Raw genomic sequence first — 16,557 nt, forward strand, 5'->3', positions numbered from 1 at the left:
TTTACAATTTTTTGCTACGTATAACTGAAAAGAGATCATAAATAAAGAGGGTAGTGAACTTTAAGTAAAAATAGACCCCAAAAGATTCATATTACGTATTATGTAAATCGTATAAACGTATCGCTTATAAAAAAAGTTGATCATGCACGTGTTCTCAGTTTTTTATTAAGAAATCATACTTGAATGGCTTGAACGATAGTAATTATAATAGTGTAAGGCGATAAGACACGCTTGTAGTAACACACGCTTATTAATATACTCATATCATATTTCCTTTATAATATTGAATAAACCGAGCGTTCTATATTAGTATATTCCGGGTTGACTCATTGTATATCGAGGAATCCTCGACATGTAACGTTCCGATAAATAACGTTCATCATAACGAACTTAGCCCAATAAATAACGTTATTCAAAACGAAAGATTTAACAATTATATGTATTTGTAATTAATATTGTATTTTCAATAGATAAGAAAAAGGGCTAAAGCGCCAAATGTTGTTATTGAGAAAAGTGATTTACTAATATAACTTTAAACCTCAATTCCCAATGGCGCAAATATATTTTAATCCGCGTTTTTTGGCGTGTCTTTAACGTCACCTGATAGTATGTGTGGGTCAATTTTTGGGACTGAATTAAAAACCAGTTCCACCCAACCGATTGAGTTCCAATTTTGATTTAAGTGTCGGTAGCAATACATACGTTATAACTCAATATTTGCCGTTTTAAAACAGAGAATAAATTTAAGAAATCTTAGTTATGTCAACTTGTTTAAGATCGATGTTTACGTACGCTCACCTAGTTTATATTTTTTACATATTTTATGCTTTATTAAGCGATCTTTTCGATGTGTTGTATCATGGTGTATATTAGATATCTCTTAATGCTCAATGGGAGAGTAGTGTTTTGCAACAATGGGACACTCAGTACGTTTCTAAGCATAATTGAATTTTCATGCGATTAATTTATTTTTATAATTCATCTCGTGCTCGATGGTGAAGATAAACATCGTGAGAAAATCTGCATGTGTCTTATTTCAATGAAATTCTGCGACATGTGTAACCAATCCGCATTGGAACGGTGTGCTGGGATAAGCTCCAAGCTCAGAGAGAATAGTCCTTAGTCCATCAGTGGGAAATTTACAGGCCGTTAGCGATAACATTTAACATTTAACGATTTTGTTTCCACGACGTCAACGTATAGCATAACATATCGACGGTTGAATTTGTTTCTGATTCAGCTTTTATTCGAAATAATAATCTGAAATTAATTCTTTCCTTTTTAGGAGTGTCCAAGAACCTCAAAATGCGTCACCTTTTAAAATTAAGTTTAATGATAGGAACCAAGATGCCATTAATATGTAAGGTGAACGGCTTTTGATTTAAATATAAATAGATTACAATTCGAACAGAATGAAAAAAAATTATCGGAGACTTGACAATTGTTCAGAAGTATATATATGTGTGTGTATACAGACGCAGGCGCACTTTTTCTCACTATTTTAATCCAATGGTAGGGTATGTATGACCGAAAAGAGTTCACACGCAATAAGTCTTCGCGTCCTTTGCAAGGTACGGGAACTTAAACTGCGAATTTCTTTACTAATTTCTTTATCTTAGGCTTGAGTCCAAGACCTCAATATATTCAGCCATATAAACAAGCCAAGAATTTTTATTAACATATTTAAACGATATAAATTATATATTTTAAATATCTCTAGTTTCATTTACATACGAATATATTCATAAAATTGATTCCTATAAGAAATTCCTTTGTCATAACATAGTATTAATTTGCATAGTAAATAAAAAAAATGATTAATATGTATGCAAATCCAAGTTTTTGCTCCAACATTTACTTCCAACTAATTGGTAAACAGACAATCGATTAATGCTAATATAATCAATGTTTCTTATGTAACTTTCTACGAGTAAAACAGTGTGAAATTATAAGTGCTGATAAATACGTGCATTGAAGTAGACGGGAAATTTATAAATTAAAATTAATGAACCAATAATACTGCTTAAGGATGCTTCTCAAGTTTTCTTTTATTATGACATAGGCGGTCGGACAAAAGGGCCGGCTAAGAAGTCACCACCATACATCGCCAATGCACCACCAACCTTGGGAGGACGTTATGTCCCTTTTACCTGTAGTTACACTCTCTCACTCACCTTTCAAATGGAAAAACAACAATACTAAGTATTGCTGTTCAGCGGTAGAATATCTGATGAGTGGGTGGTACCTAATCAGACTTGCCAAGTCTTACCAAAAGCTTACCGTCAGTAAGAATAATGCTTTTTATTTTCACTTTATTGACCAACACAATCGTGAGACTAAATACCCGAAGAAATATTCTACCAGTCAAACTTGGCAAATACCATGAAAAAGAAACAAAATTAAATAGATATTAGACATAGACCACCGACCTTGGTAACTTTTAATATTGTGTCTTTTGTGCCTATTACGCTGGCTTACTCATCCTTAAAACTGGAACTCAACAACTACTGTTTGGCGGTAAATATCTGATGAGCGGGTGTTATATACCCAGACAGGCTTACACGAAGCCCGGAAATTATTTGCTATAGTAATGTTGAAGGAAAATGGGTCACCTGATAGTGGTGATCATCAGTATTACCTCTGTAAAAAGTATGAACCATCTCTTACACCGTTAATATGTCGAACCTTGGGAACGAAGATTTTACGTCCTTGTACCTGTTACACTGATGATGTCACAGCCGCGGCGGCCAATCTAAAGGGAGCCCAGCCAACTACGCAGGACATATTATGGTGCACAAGTGTGTGTGCAAACACAGGTGCACTCTCTATTCTGTCACTCTAATGGCTGTTACGGAGAATTATTCGACAAAAAACTTTTATCGACCTGACTTTGTATTTAAACCGAGGACTTCAGGAACTGTGGTCTTGTATCTTGTCACAAGACCGACGAGGCAGTCATACACAAAGCCCTGCTACCAAGTTATAACGTGAAACATAAAATCCATAGATCACCATTTTACATTTGATATAATTATGCACACAGATTATAACTGTACAGTCTCGTTCGTGTTGAATGATAACAAGAATGCCCGTTTCAATGTTGAGTCGTATTTCCGTTTTAAAACCAATCGACGTTTTATTCATCGCTTTCATTTGTCTCGGTTCTATACGACACGTTTTACTGTTAATTGAGACGTAATTAAGATTTATAACTTTGAAAGTATATAAAGATAACTTTGTGTATATTTTATAAATATTTAATTAAAGTTTTTTAATTAAGCAATTTGAAGAATATTCTCGACGAACTCGACTGAATGTTCAGTTCTGTCCCGAATGCATGCATCCAACATTTTTGGATCGATTCTCTATTGAATTATATCGTCACCTTTGTTTCATTTATAGGGTACCGTGCCTCTAAAGGATAAAGGATCCTTTATAAAATCACTTCGTTGTCCGTCTGTCTGTTTGTCAAGAATCTTTTTCTTAATAAAGTTGAAATAAATTCCAAATAATCTGCGGTCCCTTGGAGATTTCGATTTCTTTCTTGATCTATTGATTTCTTTCAATCGAAAGATGGCCGATTAAGTCGCAGTTCCTATAAATTCGTAACAGGAACCATAACGTATAAGTTCCGTTGACCTAGAAACGTGTAATTTGGTAAGAAGCAATATCTATTATCGCAAGTATTGCAACAAATCCGTAAGCCGTTAATTTGTGGTCTATCCGTCTGGTGGTACAGAACCCCCACAGAAGTGCTTGAATCCAAATCGCACGTACCCGTTTTTTTGTTTAAACGTGGCCATTTGCGTGAAAGAGCAAAACTTCCGAAGAAGGAAACCGTCTGATTGCACCTTTACAGTACACGTATTTCCATATACTTTCATTAATAATGTGCTAAGTGCTAACCGGTCCGTTCAGGGTGCTGTCATGTTATTAATTACAGTCTATTCAGGTTCCGCTGAAGATTCATTTGTTATCTATCAAAGAGAACATCAATCTATCGTATTTTACTTACAGAACCTGGTAAATAGCAGAATTTAAATGAATTTTCAAGCGGTCAATTTAAAGGAATACTTGACTATTATTAAAATAAAAAAGTACTATACACAATTATAGAAACGAAAATTTTGATAACTGGTATAAATGAATATTGACCTTAGACGGGATTATTTATTTATTTCACCTAAAACACATGCGATGTTGGTTGGTCCGAACGTGCTATGAATCTTAATTGGAAATTTTTTAATTTTAATTACACGTCGCATTAATGGAATACCTTTAAGTTTATTTATTTATTCAGAACATCCAACGAAGTAACAATAGTTATTAATACATATCATCAGCAGCCTGTAAATTTTCCCACTGCTGGGATAAAGGCCTCCTCTCCCTTTGAGGAGAAGGTTTGGAGCATATTCCACCACGCTGCTCCAATGCGGGTTGGCGGAATACACATGTGGCAGAATTTCGTTGAAATTAGACACATGCAGGTTTCCTCACGATGTTTTCCTTCACCGCCGAGCACGAGATGAATTATAAACACAAATTAAGCACATGAAAATTCAGTGGTGCCTACCTGGATTTGAACCCGATATCATCGGCTAAGATGCACGAGTTCTAACCACTGGGCCATCCCGGCTCTATTAATATATATAAATATTAATATATTTTTGTCCTTATCCCTTTAACTTAGAGTTATTTACGTATGTAAAGGATTTGATTAACTCCTAACAATGAATTATGCTGGTGGTGGGGTCTCTCGTCACCGGGGTACAAATAAAAAATCTACTTATATGAATTCCTACGATACAGGTTGGTTTCTCTGATAATCCACCAATAGCCTTGATATAACGTTTCTTAAAAGTCTGATAATAATCATATCTTTTTGTCTTGATTTTAGAGTTTTATCGCTTGTGTGGTTATGTCTTTAGGTTATATTGCAAATAATAAACAATTTTTAACTTAAAACTAGTCTAGTAGTAGTAGAAATCTTTTGTTTGTTGTCGTTTGTTCGGGTTGACTCGCTAACACACTTCCAAAACCTAGTCTAAGTAGTCTAAGTAGTAGTAGTCTAGTAGTAAGTCTAAAAAGCTGAAATTTAGAACATAGTTTGTAACGTTGCTTACGTTAACTAAGAAAGGGGGAAAATGGACTTGTAACTTTGTATCAATTTTAACCGAGTCAATTCAGAATGAGCGGCTGCTATAATATGAATATTCAAAATCTCTGTTACGCGTGCTAAAGATATTTTTTAATTAATATAAACAGGCACGAGTTTGTATGTTGTTAATTAAATTTCTAATAATTTCAAATTGAAATCGATGTTAATAACATCCTTTTTAAAATCGCATCCTCCGGTAAACGGTAACACTGTAATTGCCATCTTAACTATTTGAGTACGTTGCGTGCATTTACTCGGTGCTCGTAATGAGCAGTCGATTACAAATGATTGATCGTTGCTTTGGAATCATTTCATCAATTGCATATGCTTATCAATAAGGTGTTAAAAGCGAAATTCAATGAATAATATATAAATTTTATACATTCAACAACGACGCTAGCTTAAGTCACAAACCCCCGTTTTTATTCATATTATATATAATTACGTATCTATAGGAAGTTGACTTAACATACTTATCGATATTCACAACAGAATATATTAAATAAATATTTGTAAATAAAAAATAAAAAAAACTTGAGTGTAGACGCAGAATACAAGAGGAGCTAACATGCATTACAATACCGAATTCTACTGAGTTCTCGGATATTCTTAGTGGACGCTAAAATACAGAACAAGACAAAAGGGACTCTCAACACTGTCCCATTGGGAATAATATCGCTTAGCATGAAAATTAAACTGAATACATACAGTAATAAATTAAAAAATACATACTTACCCGAAGCCCCGTAATTATATGCATAGTTTAAACGTCTTTTTACTTAACGTTAAATAACTTCGGTCATCTTAAACTGGTTTCGCGACGGTTTTAATTACACGTATGTTGATTGCACTCGGGTTTGTAAACAAATAAGTATTAATGGCAACAAATTAAACTGCATTAGCATAATTGTATATCGGGAACGCGAGGAACTTGATACGCGGGACATTTAAAGCGTACGAGTGATCGCGTCGTGGTCGTATATGAATATATGGAAAACTAGCTGAGTGTAAATGTCTCAAAGCTAAGCAAGTGTCGTCTCGTCTTTGGTGGATGCGTATATGCGTTTTCACTATGGTTTCCTTCACTTCCGGCATGTGAATAAGCCTGAATTTAGCCTGCAGTCATCGGCTAAAATTACTGCTTGCTTCCTCGGCTCTTAAAATATAAGTTAGTTATATATATATAAGTAACTGTAGGTACTGGAGATTCGTTTTTAAATATTCGTAATTATGCTCGTTACGAATATAGATCATATCGTGATGAAAATTCATGGAATTTTCAAATTGTCAAAATATAGTCATGTGCCACATCTACATTGAATATCACCAGCTCCCGCAAACGTGTGTATTAATATCTAGCTTTCCTGGGTATTCTAATGGTATATACATTGCTTTTAAAAATTAATCAATGTAATTATAAATTATTTAATATTGAATTAAAGGGTTTTGTCTGTAATTATCTTTGAAAAAACAACTATTTAGAAACTCTTTCTTACTTGGTAAATTCTGTTGGATTTTTAAATAGAAAAAATATTCATGACTAAATCTCTATATATGATAACACTGCAAATATGCTATGTATGTACAATTATTATATTAAAACAATATTTGATAAGTTTTATGTAATTTTACAAGCTTTTATTTAAATTCACTTGTTAACGTAAGAAACTCTGTAGCTACACCTTTTCTTTGATGTTTATAATACTAGCTTATATTTCGTGTAATTTTTAAATATATCTAGCGCTGGGAGACTACAATTTTCAAATGATTATTTTATTTTAAAGCGTTTTTCTTTAAATCTTTAAGAGCCGAGATGGCCAAGTAGTTAGAACGCGTACATCTTAACCGGTGATTTCGGGTTCAAACCCAGGTAGGCATCACTGAATTTTCATGTGCTAAACTTGGGTTTATAATTCATCTCGTGCTCGGCGGTGAAGGAAAACATCGTGAGGAAACCTGCATGTGTCTAATTTCAAATTAGACACTTCAAATTAAATTCTGCCACATATGTATTACACCAACCTTCTCCTCAAAGGGAGAGGAGGCCTTAGCCCAGCAGTGGCAAATTTACAGGCTGCTAATGTAAAAAAAATGTAATGTTTATTTTTATGTCAACCGTCAGTGACATTAAATTTGTGAGTTCAAAAATAGCTTTATTACACAACTTGAAGTATACTCGTTTCACGTTTAAATAAATATGGCGTAGAACCAGAGACAATAAATTATTGTGTTTGGTCTTGCAGAAAATGTACATGTTGCATTATTCTCTATGTATGGTAAGAACAGGTATGGTATAACCTGAGGTGCAGTCACATATTAAAGATAAATATGAGAATTTAAAAGATTAAAAATAGATAAAATTTTAATTATAAATAGATACTTTTTCAATTTACAGCACGAAGACAGATAAAGTAATGGACCTCCTGTTGTTAAGTACATTTGCCCATAGACACTGGAATTGAGAAATATGAATTTAATACATCGACAATGAACTGCCAACCAGCTCTTTTTAATTACTAGATTTACTATTATGTATGTGTGTATATGTTAATGTATATAATACATGAAATTTACTCTTGTCCCATCAAATACCTAAATGGGTGTGAAACTGCGAAGCGCAGCTTTTAATGTACTTCTGACTTCTTCAAAATACAACATTGCTTTTGTAGTTTTTTGTTTTATTTTTGGCAACAAAAAACGTGTCTTCATTCATTACAATAGATGTCCTTATACATAAAGAACTACTATTTAGCGGGCGACTAGATAGTTGGACGATTCTCGCCAGGACGGGCCTTGACACAACCCTACCCTACTCAAACTCCTACCAATGGTTTGACACAGAAATACTTGTAATTGCAGACGAACTGCACAGAGGGTGGACTTATATTATTCCATGTGATGCAACTGTAACAAATACAAAGATATAATTTGGAATAATTTGTTTTTGTAAACAAATACACTGTATACAAATTGGTTAGGTATGCCACATATTAGGACCCACAATCCACTTAGAATACGATATATTCATATGGACGGATTCAAAGCTATCAAAGACGATTATATCTTGGAATAGAACAATACATTTTATAAATATATTGTTACGTAATAGTATTGTACAAATTTATATTTTATTAAATAGAGCGCTACGACCTCCCTTCGAGTTAACTTCGAGAGGCGCAAAAATATACTTATTTATAAAAAAAGAGGTCATATATGTAACATGATAGTAAATTTGAATTAATGATTTACCGTTTTGTAAAGGATGGCGATGCGATCGTAATCGCTTTGATATAATTTACTAAAGTATCAGATTTGGATTGGAGTAATAAGGACGGGAAAATGTTGGAAATAAGAAAAGAATTGAAAATATTTTAACGAACTATACTTAACATAATTTATTATAGGTTCAGTTCATTCTGTATAAATTCTATCTATCGGTGAGAAAATCGTAACGTCTGTTATAAATTTTATTGTTACAAGAAATATTCCGTCTTATTTTGTAAATAATAAGGGTTATATGTTATTAACTCATTTCTATTGTTTTAAAAGATTGTACATACATTTAATTATATTCTAAAGGAAGAGCGGACCATCCTAGCACAAGTACTAGTCCTTACTAGTAACTTACTAAGTTTTGGTTCCTAATCTGTTACAGATGAATGAAGTATTGTAACACAATATTTTTTTATATTTTTTTATATGATAATACGTCATTATTACAATTGTTTACATTGTTTATTTTTTATACGAGTTTATTAAATGTCGAGTTCATAAAATCACAGGGCACAGCAAGTGTGCCTGAGTGTTTATATATACTTATTTCTTACTCCAAACCTTCTCCTCAAAGGGAGAGGAGGCCTTAGCCCAGCAGTGGCAAATATACAGGCTGCTAATGCTAAAAAAAAAATGCTTATTCAGTGTAGGTACATAATTATCGAATCTAATTAAGATAAATTTATTTGGTTTATTCTTGATGAGGTAACAAACAAATACACTGAATTATTGTCGTATTTATAATTAGTCTAATGTCAGCTATACCAATGGACCAGACCGACCAACAGGTGGTCCATTAACGGCCTTCCTACCGGGCATATAAAAAACTATAGATGATTTTCCTGTTACCATGGTTATATTTTTTACTTAAGTTATTATGTAGTTTATTCACTCGCCGTAGTTGTAGATCCGATCTGTTTCTCAGTAAACATGAAGTGGTCGAACAAAAACGACGTTTAATTCCGTCGAGTCACCTTGATAATTATGAAATGGATTAATGAAGGTATCCAGAGAATTGTTTCACATTTAAATTGAATACTTTGAATTAATTTTTATACCGTTTTGTTTTCGTTATTTGCGGTCTGATATCATTGATGCTAAGTTATATAAATATTTTTTATATAATCTTATAACGAGTTTTGTAAATCTTTTATAAAATATAAAGTATTTTGATTAATATAAGAAAACTAACTATAATACCACTTAAACGAAATATTCTGCTTTATTAATTATTTAATTTCTTGTTCTAGATAGAGGCATCAATGGCCTGAGAGAATGTTCCGCACGGCGTCAGTAGAGGGCTCCGGGCCTAGGACGCCGCCCGCCTACGCCCCTCACCCGCCCTACGTTCCACCCCGTTTTTTCCCACCACGGCTGCGTCCACCGCCCCCTCAGTATTGCTTCGACGCAGCCCGCTTCGCCTGTGACGCCTCTAAACCGAGATACCTCGACGTTGAGAGAGAGCGACTCGTTACAAGATGGCTTGCAGAAGCGAACGAAGCACTCGTCAGAAGGGATCGACCTCCAAGGTACAAGCCGAGAAGTAGTGAACGACGACCAGACTTCTTGGAACGGAGGCCGAACGCGGATTGGTCGGATAACTTCCTTCTAGGCAGGCGGAACGGTTCCGTCGAACCGGAGGATGATAGTAGTGATGTGATGACGCTCAAAGAGTTTGTGGATAAGTTTTCGTTGCCGCGTGTTGTGAAATTCGAGGGAGAGGATAGGGCTGTGCTTCTTTATCGAGTGTTGGAGGCGCATAGAAGAGTGGAAGCTGTTCCGCTGTCAGGGAAGAAAGGGAAATTGGTGGGGAAACCGCTGTACATCCCGGATTCTTATGATGGTGAGTTCTTATTACGACTGTCTTAGTTATTATTATTATTACTCATTATTGACTAACTGTACAAAATTTATGACCTTCGATTCTATGAAATAAACGAATTTCTAATGTCTCTGGTCATCAAGAATTGATTTTCTGTAAATAATTGAAATTGACCCTTAAATAGCAAAACAAATTGCAAGATTATGCTTCACAAATAGACAATAATGAATTCAATGAAATGGATCATCTACGAAGTATCTGGAATGTATAAGTCTTCATTCAACGTTGTCTACATTTGCTAAATAAGTAAGTCATATTTAACGTAAGAAGTCCTAAAGCAAAGAATTTAATCATGTCAATAGCGAGACAACGATAAAGTTGACAATTCTATGCATTATCTTAGAAATATGTCTTATGTCTTCGTGAAGTGTCTGATCTTCAGCCTACGTCATATTAGCACAGTCCCAAAGCAAACACATTAATCTTATGCAACACATCATTCGCACCATAAATATTTGCCCATAGATATAATTCAGGAGAAAGCGCGTCGATTAATATAAGCCAGTTAGGTAGTTGGGCAACCTTCATCATTCAGGGCCGAACAATCCCATTACGTTGTGTTGTACTAAATTAAATTATACAACGACAAGTGGTTTTTGCTTTTGTATTTGTTTGCCTTCTTTCTATTATACCCCGTACAAGATAGCTTGATCTTTTTGATAGATGTAAATTTTTCTAATCGACATAACTTTGCAATGACGAACATATTATTTTCTTAATTTAATGATTTTTTAAAATTGTAAACATATTTAAAAAAAATTACATGTAATACAAAAGTTCCTAAAGATTTAACGCTCCAATTATATATTATTGCTTCAAAGTAAAATTTAAATAGAAACACTGAAAATAATAGCGCTTCTATAATGTTACATCGGTCGGACGGTAGGGACGCGAATAACAGGCAGTAACTGCTACAAATATTTATCACAAAAATCCTTATTAAATATAATTGTTAAGTTATTGTTACTCTTTAGCTGGTATTCTCTAACTCTTTTTTAGAAAAATAAGTAAAAAAAAAAAAAAAATCTAATTTGAATTACGCATTCCATCGTGCCATCAACTGTTATATATGTTTTTTTCATTTTCTGGTTCTCATCACTAGCCCGTCTATCAAAAAGATCAAGCTAACCTGAACAGGGTATAATAGACCCAGATCTGGGACATTGACACGTGTTACTTTACTCTGTTTTTAGTTTTCTTAACATGCCACAGATCACATACGATTAAATTTGGAGATTTCTTAAATAATATATTTCAGTGCTTTGTTTGGATGCCTTTGGAAAAAAATCCTGATTTATGCTTTGTGGATTCGATATATTATAAATTACTGCCCGTCCGGCTTCGCACGGGTTTAGTAATAAGGGTTCACATTTACCGTTTATGGATATATATTAAAAACCTCTCCAAAAAACGCTGCATCCTCTGGCATAGGTTTTTTGTTTATTGGTTTAGTATTTTTTGTGAGACATTACAAAAAAGAAGTTTTTCTCTTTTATTAATATGAATATTAATAACAATATAGTGTATTAATAATGATCATGTCAATTATTTTAAGTCTGTGTCGGACAAACTCCCGTAATTTCATCATCATTACGGCAGCACATTTAGAATATTCTTAGCAAATAGTTTTTATATATAATAAAAGTATTTTTTTTTAAACCGACTTTAAGAGAATGTAACAAACAAACAGTATAGGAACCATCATGGGTGAGGTGATTTTGCAAAGTGAGGGCTGTCAGAAATTCTAGTAATATTATATGCAGATATTTTTGTGTTGTTTAAATTTAGAATTGATTACTTGTATAAATAAAATCAATTCATGTAAATGCTACTACGAACCTCCACCTTTTTAGAAGTCGGTTAAGAATGAGATTATGAGGGGTTTGTTGCTTAGAATCGTTTTATTAGGAACAAATATTATACAGGCTGTCGAGAAAACGCTCAGCGACGTGTTTTAAACTAGTTCAAACTATCCTGACCTTAGAATAACATTGCTTAACCTAACGTTTCCGCACCAGACACTAGCCCACGATCCCTTGCGGGCGAAATTTTAATGTTTCCTTTACATAATCTTGGTGACAATAGACACAGCCATTAAGGCATTACCTAACTACAATGCATAATCGTCTCTGGCCTAAATGCCTAAACGGTTGGAAACGTGGATACCTTTATTATGATAAACAATTTCATAACTTATTGTTTCGTACATACGGGTGAAATTTCCGAAAATCTCTATCGATATTACAGTGAACTTGTTTGTAATGTCTGAAAATGATACATGCAAATTTCGTCCTTATAATAACAGTTTGACAAGATTTAAGAATGGTTTTACACATAGACATATCTGTACATGTTTATCGTAAATTAGTCTTTACGTATATATAAATAAATGCTCAAATTCTATGTACATCGACGTGCATTATTTGCATCATAATTACCATAAAGTTTTACTTCAATCAATTTTGATATTCAATAGTTAAGAATAGCGACTATTATGGTATGAAAGGTTTATTCATCTAAATTGCATGCATGCAATTTTCGTATTGAATACGCCATTATAAGAGTTATTATCCCATGAATGGGGTTGTTACCGTCGCGTTCACAATGGCATTGGATCGTCAAACTAAACGTTTCTAATGCTTAACCACAGATTTACGAAATATTTATTATTTGATGTTTTCTTACATTTCAATGTCAAAGATTTGTATATTCATATCAAAACTAGTTATCACCCGCGGCTTAGTTGTTGGTCGTCAAGTAGTCTATGTCCTTCCATGGAGTTCAAGCTTGCTTCATATCAAATTTCATAAAATTCAGTTCTGTTTTTTGGCCGTGAAAGATCAACAGACTAGCAGACAAACAGAGTTATTTTGGATTTATAATATTAGTATGGTTAACTCAAAATATTTTTTAATTCTTAGTATAGTTGACACTTGCTTTCTACTTTATTTTTTTTCTATTTTAATAACCATGTTGGTTTGGCTGTAAGTCTGGAGGTCTTGAGCCGATATCACAGATCTCTCGAAAAAGTTAGTTAGTTTCTCCTTCCAAAATTCTCATTCCGTTTCTGAGAATTTCTGTCATCTGCCGTGTATAATTTATTAAGACATAATTATAATATGAATATTATCATTTTGATATATTATATTAGTATAATTTCTTATCTAGTATCTAAAATATAAATATAGGTTAATAGAAATAAACATTGTTACAGATGTTGTTATCTACAAGATTATATTCGGAGTTTTGGGAAATATCTCCAGCTATCAGTACTTAAAGATAAACTATTATAATTCTTGTTCCTATTTCAAATCATAACGCATTTTGCGTGTAATATCTATAGCCTTTATAAATATTAACCTCGATATTTCGTTGGTACAGTAGGTGTATAGCCCGCAGATCCCAGATAGAGGTTCTGTATTCAAACGGCCGGGATGAAAAAAAATTGTGTCACAGTCGGCCCAGAGTCTTGTTTAGTCAGAGTATGGTTACACGTAAAACAGTTGCTTCAGCGTTTGAACTCTTTCCGTTCGAGTCGGATTTGTGGATCTGTCGGATTATGAGGACGAAGGAAGGAAAATGTGACGGAGCTCACACTTATGCTGTATAATATTTCCTGCGTAGTAATCTGCCTTAATAATGAATGAATGGATGGATGCCGTGGTCCAACGCAGGACGACATTATATATGTAAATTGCAATAATATACCTAGTTGTGTATAATATGCTAGTATACGATATATTGTATTATAAAACAAATGCTTAACCGCATTGAAACTAGCTGTAATAGTGTTCTTAATAGTAATAGTGTTCTTTTCACTGGGCCCGTTGGATTTTCATAGTAATACTAACTGCCCATGTCTCCAACTCCTCCCTCTAAATGTTGATCTTTCCAAAGATCCTCAATTAATAAGCGTCTTTGCTAATTTCCAAGTCAAACGGACATGTAGTTTCGGAGATATCGTGGTATGTCAGTCGGTGGTATTTCGCTCGATTTAAAGACTTAATTTAATTACTTTCGTTTCTTTGGTTCCTATTAGTTAGGCCATAAAGAAGGCACTAGCTTACAAATGTTAGATTATATGAAGGATATTACGGGCTTTTATAGCATACCGTTCTAATCACAATTTGTTCGAACGTAACTACATATTATGCGTAGGGTTAAATTAAACGCGCGTCCGCCAACAGGTAAACTATTTATACGTTACTAGCTGCCCGGCCCGGCTTCGTCGTTTAGTCGAAAATATACAATAAAAACCACCCACCAATTTGGCCACCAACAATGTACTATAATATTAAGTATTAATATTTGGCGGTAGGATATATAATGAGAATGTGGTAACTACCCAGTCGAGCTTGGGTTAAGCCTAACGTCAAGTATATATTTTTTTTGTATTATTAATTAGTATTTTTTGTAGAAGCAAAGGTGTAATCGTCTATAAATATAATATTAGTTATTGTTATACAGTTGTTTGTAACCTTCCATTGACTATGCGAAATCTAACGCCTTTGTCATATAAAGTGGAGTCCCTTGAAAGAAAAAATGTTACAATTTAATACATGTTTTTTTTTTAACCGGAAATGATTAATATGAATAATACACAGGTGTTTTTTAAGATTGAGCAGTATAATAACTGATGCGTGGGAGTTTCCTTACCTTCCGTTAGTATTTATTATCCAGACTAATAGTTATATTAAATGAAAATTTATCTGAGTCAGAACTATTAGCTTATCTGTGGCAAGACGTTTAAGACAACCCCAGTAATTCATAGCAAAATTATTCTAATTAGCAACGTAACGTACCGTAAATCAACAGATTATTTCAACGATTATTCCCGAGTATACTTTTTTTTTTTTAAAGCAATTGCTATCATTTTAACAGCCAATATAAAAATAATTACACTATTGATAAATATTCAGAATTTAATCAAAGAATTATTCAACTCAGTTATATATAAATAAAAAAAAAATTGTTACTGTACAAATCATGACCGCGTGGAATGTTGTCAAGAATGATGTACATATAAAAGAATTACTTAATAAAAAAATTGTACAACTTCATCTAAATGATTAGAAGCTGTTTTTAATATTGGTAATTTCGATTACTCGTATATGCTTGTGTTAACATTTTGCTATGATACGTAATAAAATCAAAATCACCTCATAAATATGCCCCAATTATTTTTATTACCAAGTCTTATGTAAGGTCAGTGCAATTAATATTGATGAACTTGTATCAATTATATCAAACTTAATAATATTATAACTCGAGGCTATTAATGTACTCGTACAGTATTTCCTGGTTTTTATGTTAAAGTTATTGCTATGTTCTCGGTTAGTATACAAGTGTGATTAAAATTGTGGAAAAGAGTTAGTACTAAAAAAAAAAGAAGCGTGGAGTTAATGCTTGTTGACTTCCAGGCAGGCGACATAACATACATATACAATTGTATTTAACTAACATGACTGTATTTTTAGATGTTGAAAAAGAGTACCTAACTACTAAATTTCTTGACGATTCGAATCTACATTCCGAACCGGTGGTAGCTTTACTTTAAATAGTTTGTTAAATGACGAGTCAAAAGTGCTTGTAAATGTCTACTTGAATAAAGTATATTCTGATTTTGACTGAATTTCTAGCTGGTAGAATCTATTACGAACCGATGGCTTAACGTTTAATTCAATACTGTGAAATGACGATATGTGGTTTTATGAGCCCATTTCAATAAAGAATATTTTGATATTGATTTCGAGGCGATTCTTACAGTACTACCCGTGTGGTACCTACACATTTGCTTGGTCGCGTTGTTTTTGCTAATTGCTATGAATCAATTAAGGTTTACTTCTATTAATATCTAATTATCATTAAAGGACGCTGTGGTGCTGCTACGACCTAATAAACTATGTGTTTTTTAATTTAAAATGTCGCTAGTGCAATATCGATTGGTGGTTTTATTAGAACATCCAAAATACCTAGTGTGAAAATTAAGAACATGTCACACTAGCGTTTTTTATTGTAACGCTTCGTTGCAGGTTCGAGCGTGTTTCACAATAGTAAACTAATTTTAACTAATAGCACATTATCCTCACGTTTAGTTCAGTTATTTTTTATACCGCTAAATGTTCATGTAATAACAATTTACAATGTCACGCTGAAACAGTTCAATTGATTGTAAAAATTTAAATTAAAGTTCGGTTTAATTTAAAATAAACATTTCATAGTCTATTATTTAAAGGGAAATACT

At 33.2% G+C, this 16,557-nt stretch overlaps 1 protein-coding gene across 1 annotated transcript in view; it reads left to right on the top strand.

The window, feature by feature from the left end:
- LOC125073314 overlaps positions 1 to 16,557 on the top strand; it is a 133,402-nt gene that overhangs the window by 48,825 nt on the left and 68,020 nt on the right. The window contains exon 2 of the mRNA XM_047684091.1: positions 9,682 to 10,274. Within this exon, the coding sequence (XP_047540047.1) occupies positions 9,707 to 10,274 (568 nt within the window). The 5' untranslated portion in view covers positions 9,682 to 9,706. The remainder of the gene's footprint in view (positions 1 to 9,681; positions 10,275 to 16,557) is intronic.

Source organism: Vanessa atalanta, chromosome 24, assembly GCF_905147765.1.
Source record: "Vanessa atalanta chromosome 24, ilVanAtal1.2, whole genome shotgun sequence".
Taxonomy (NCBI): domain Eukaryota; kingdom Metazoa; phylum Arthropoda; class Insecta; order Lepidoptera; family Nymphalidae; genus Vanessa; species Vanessa atalanta.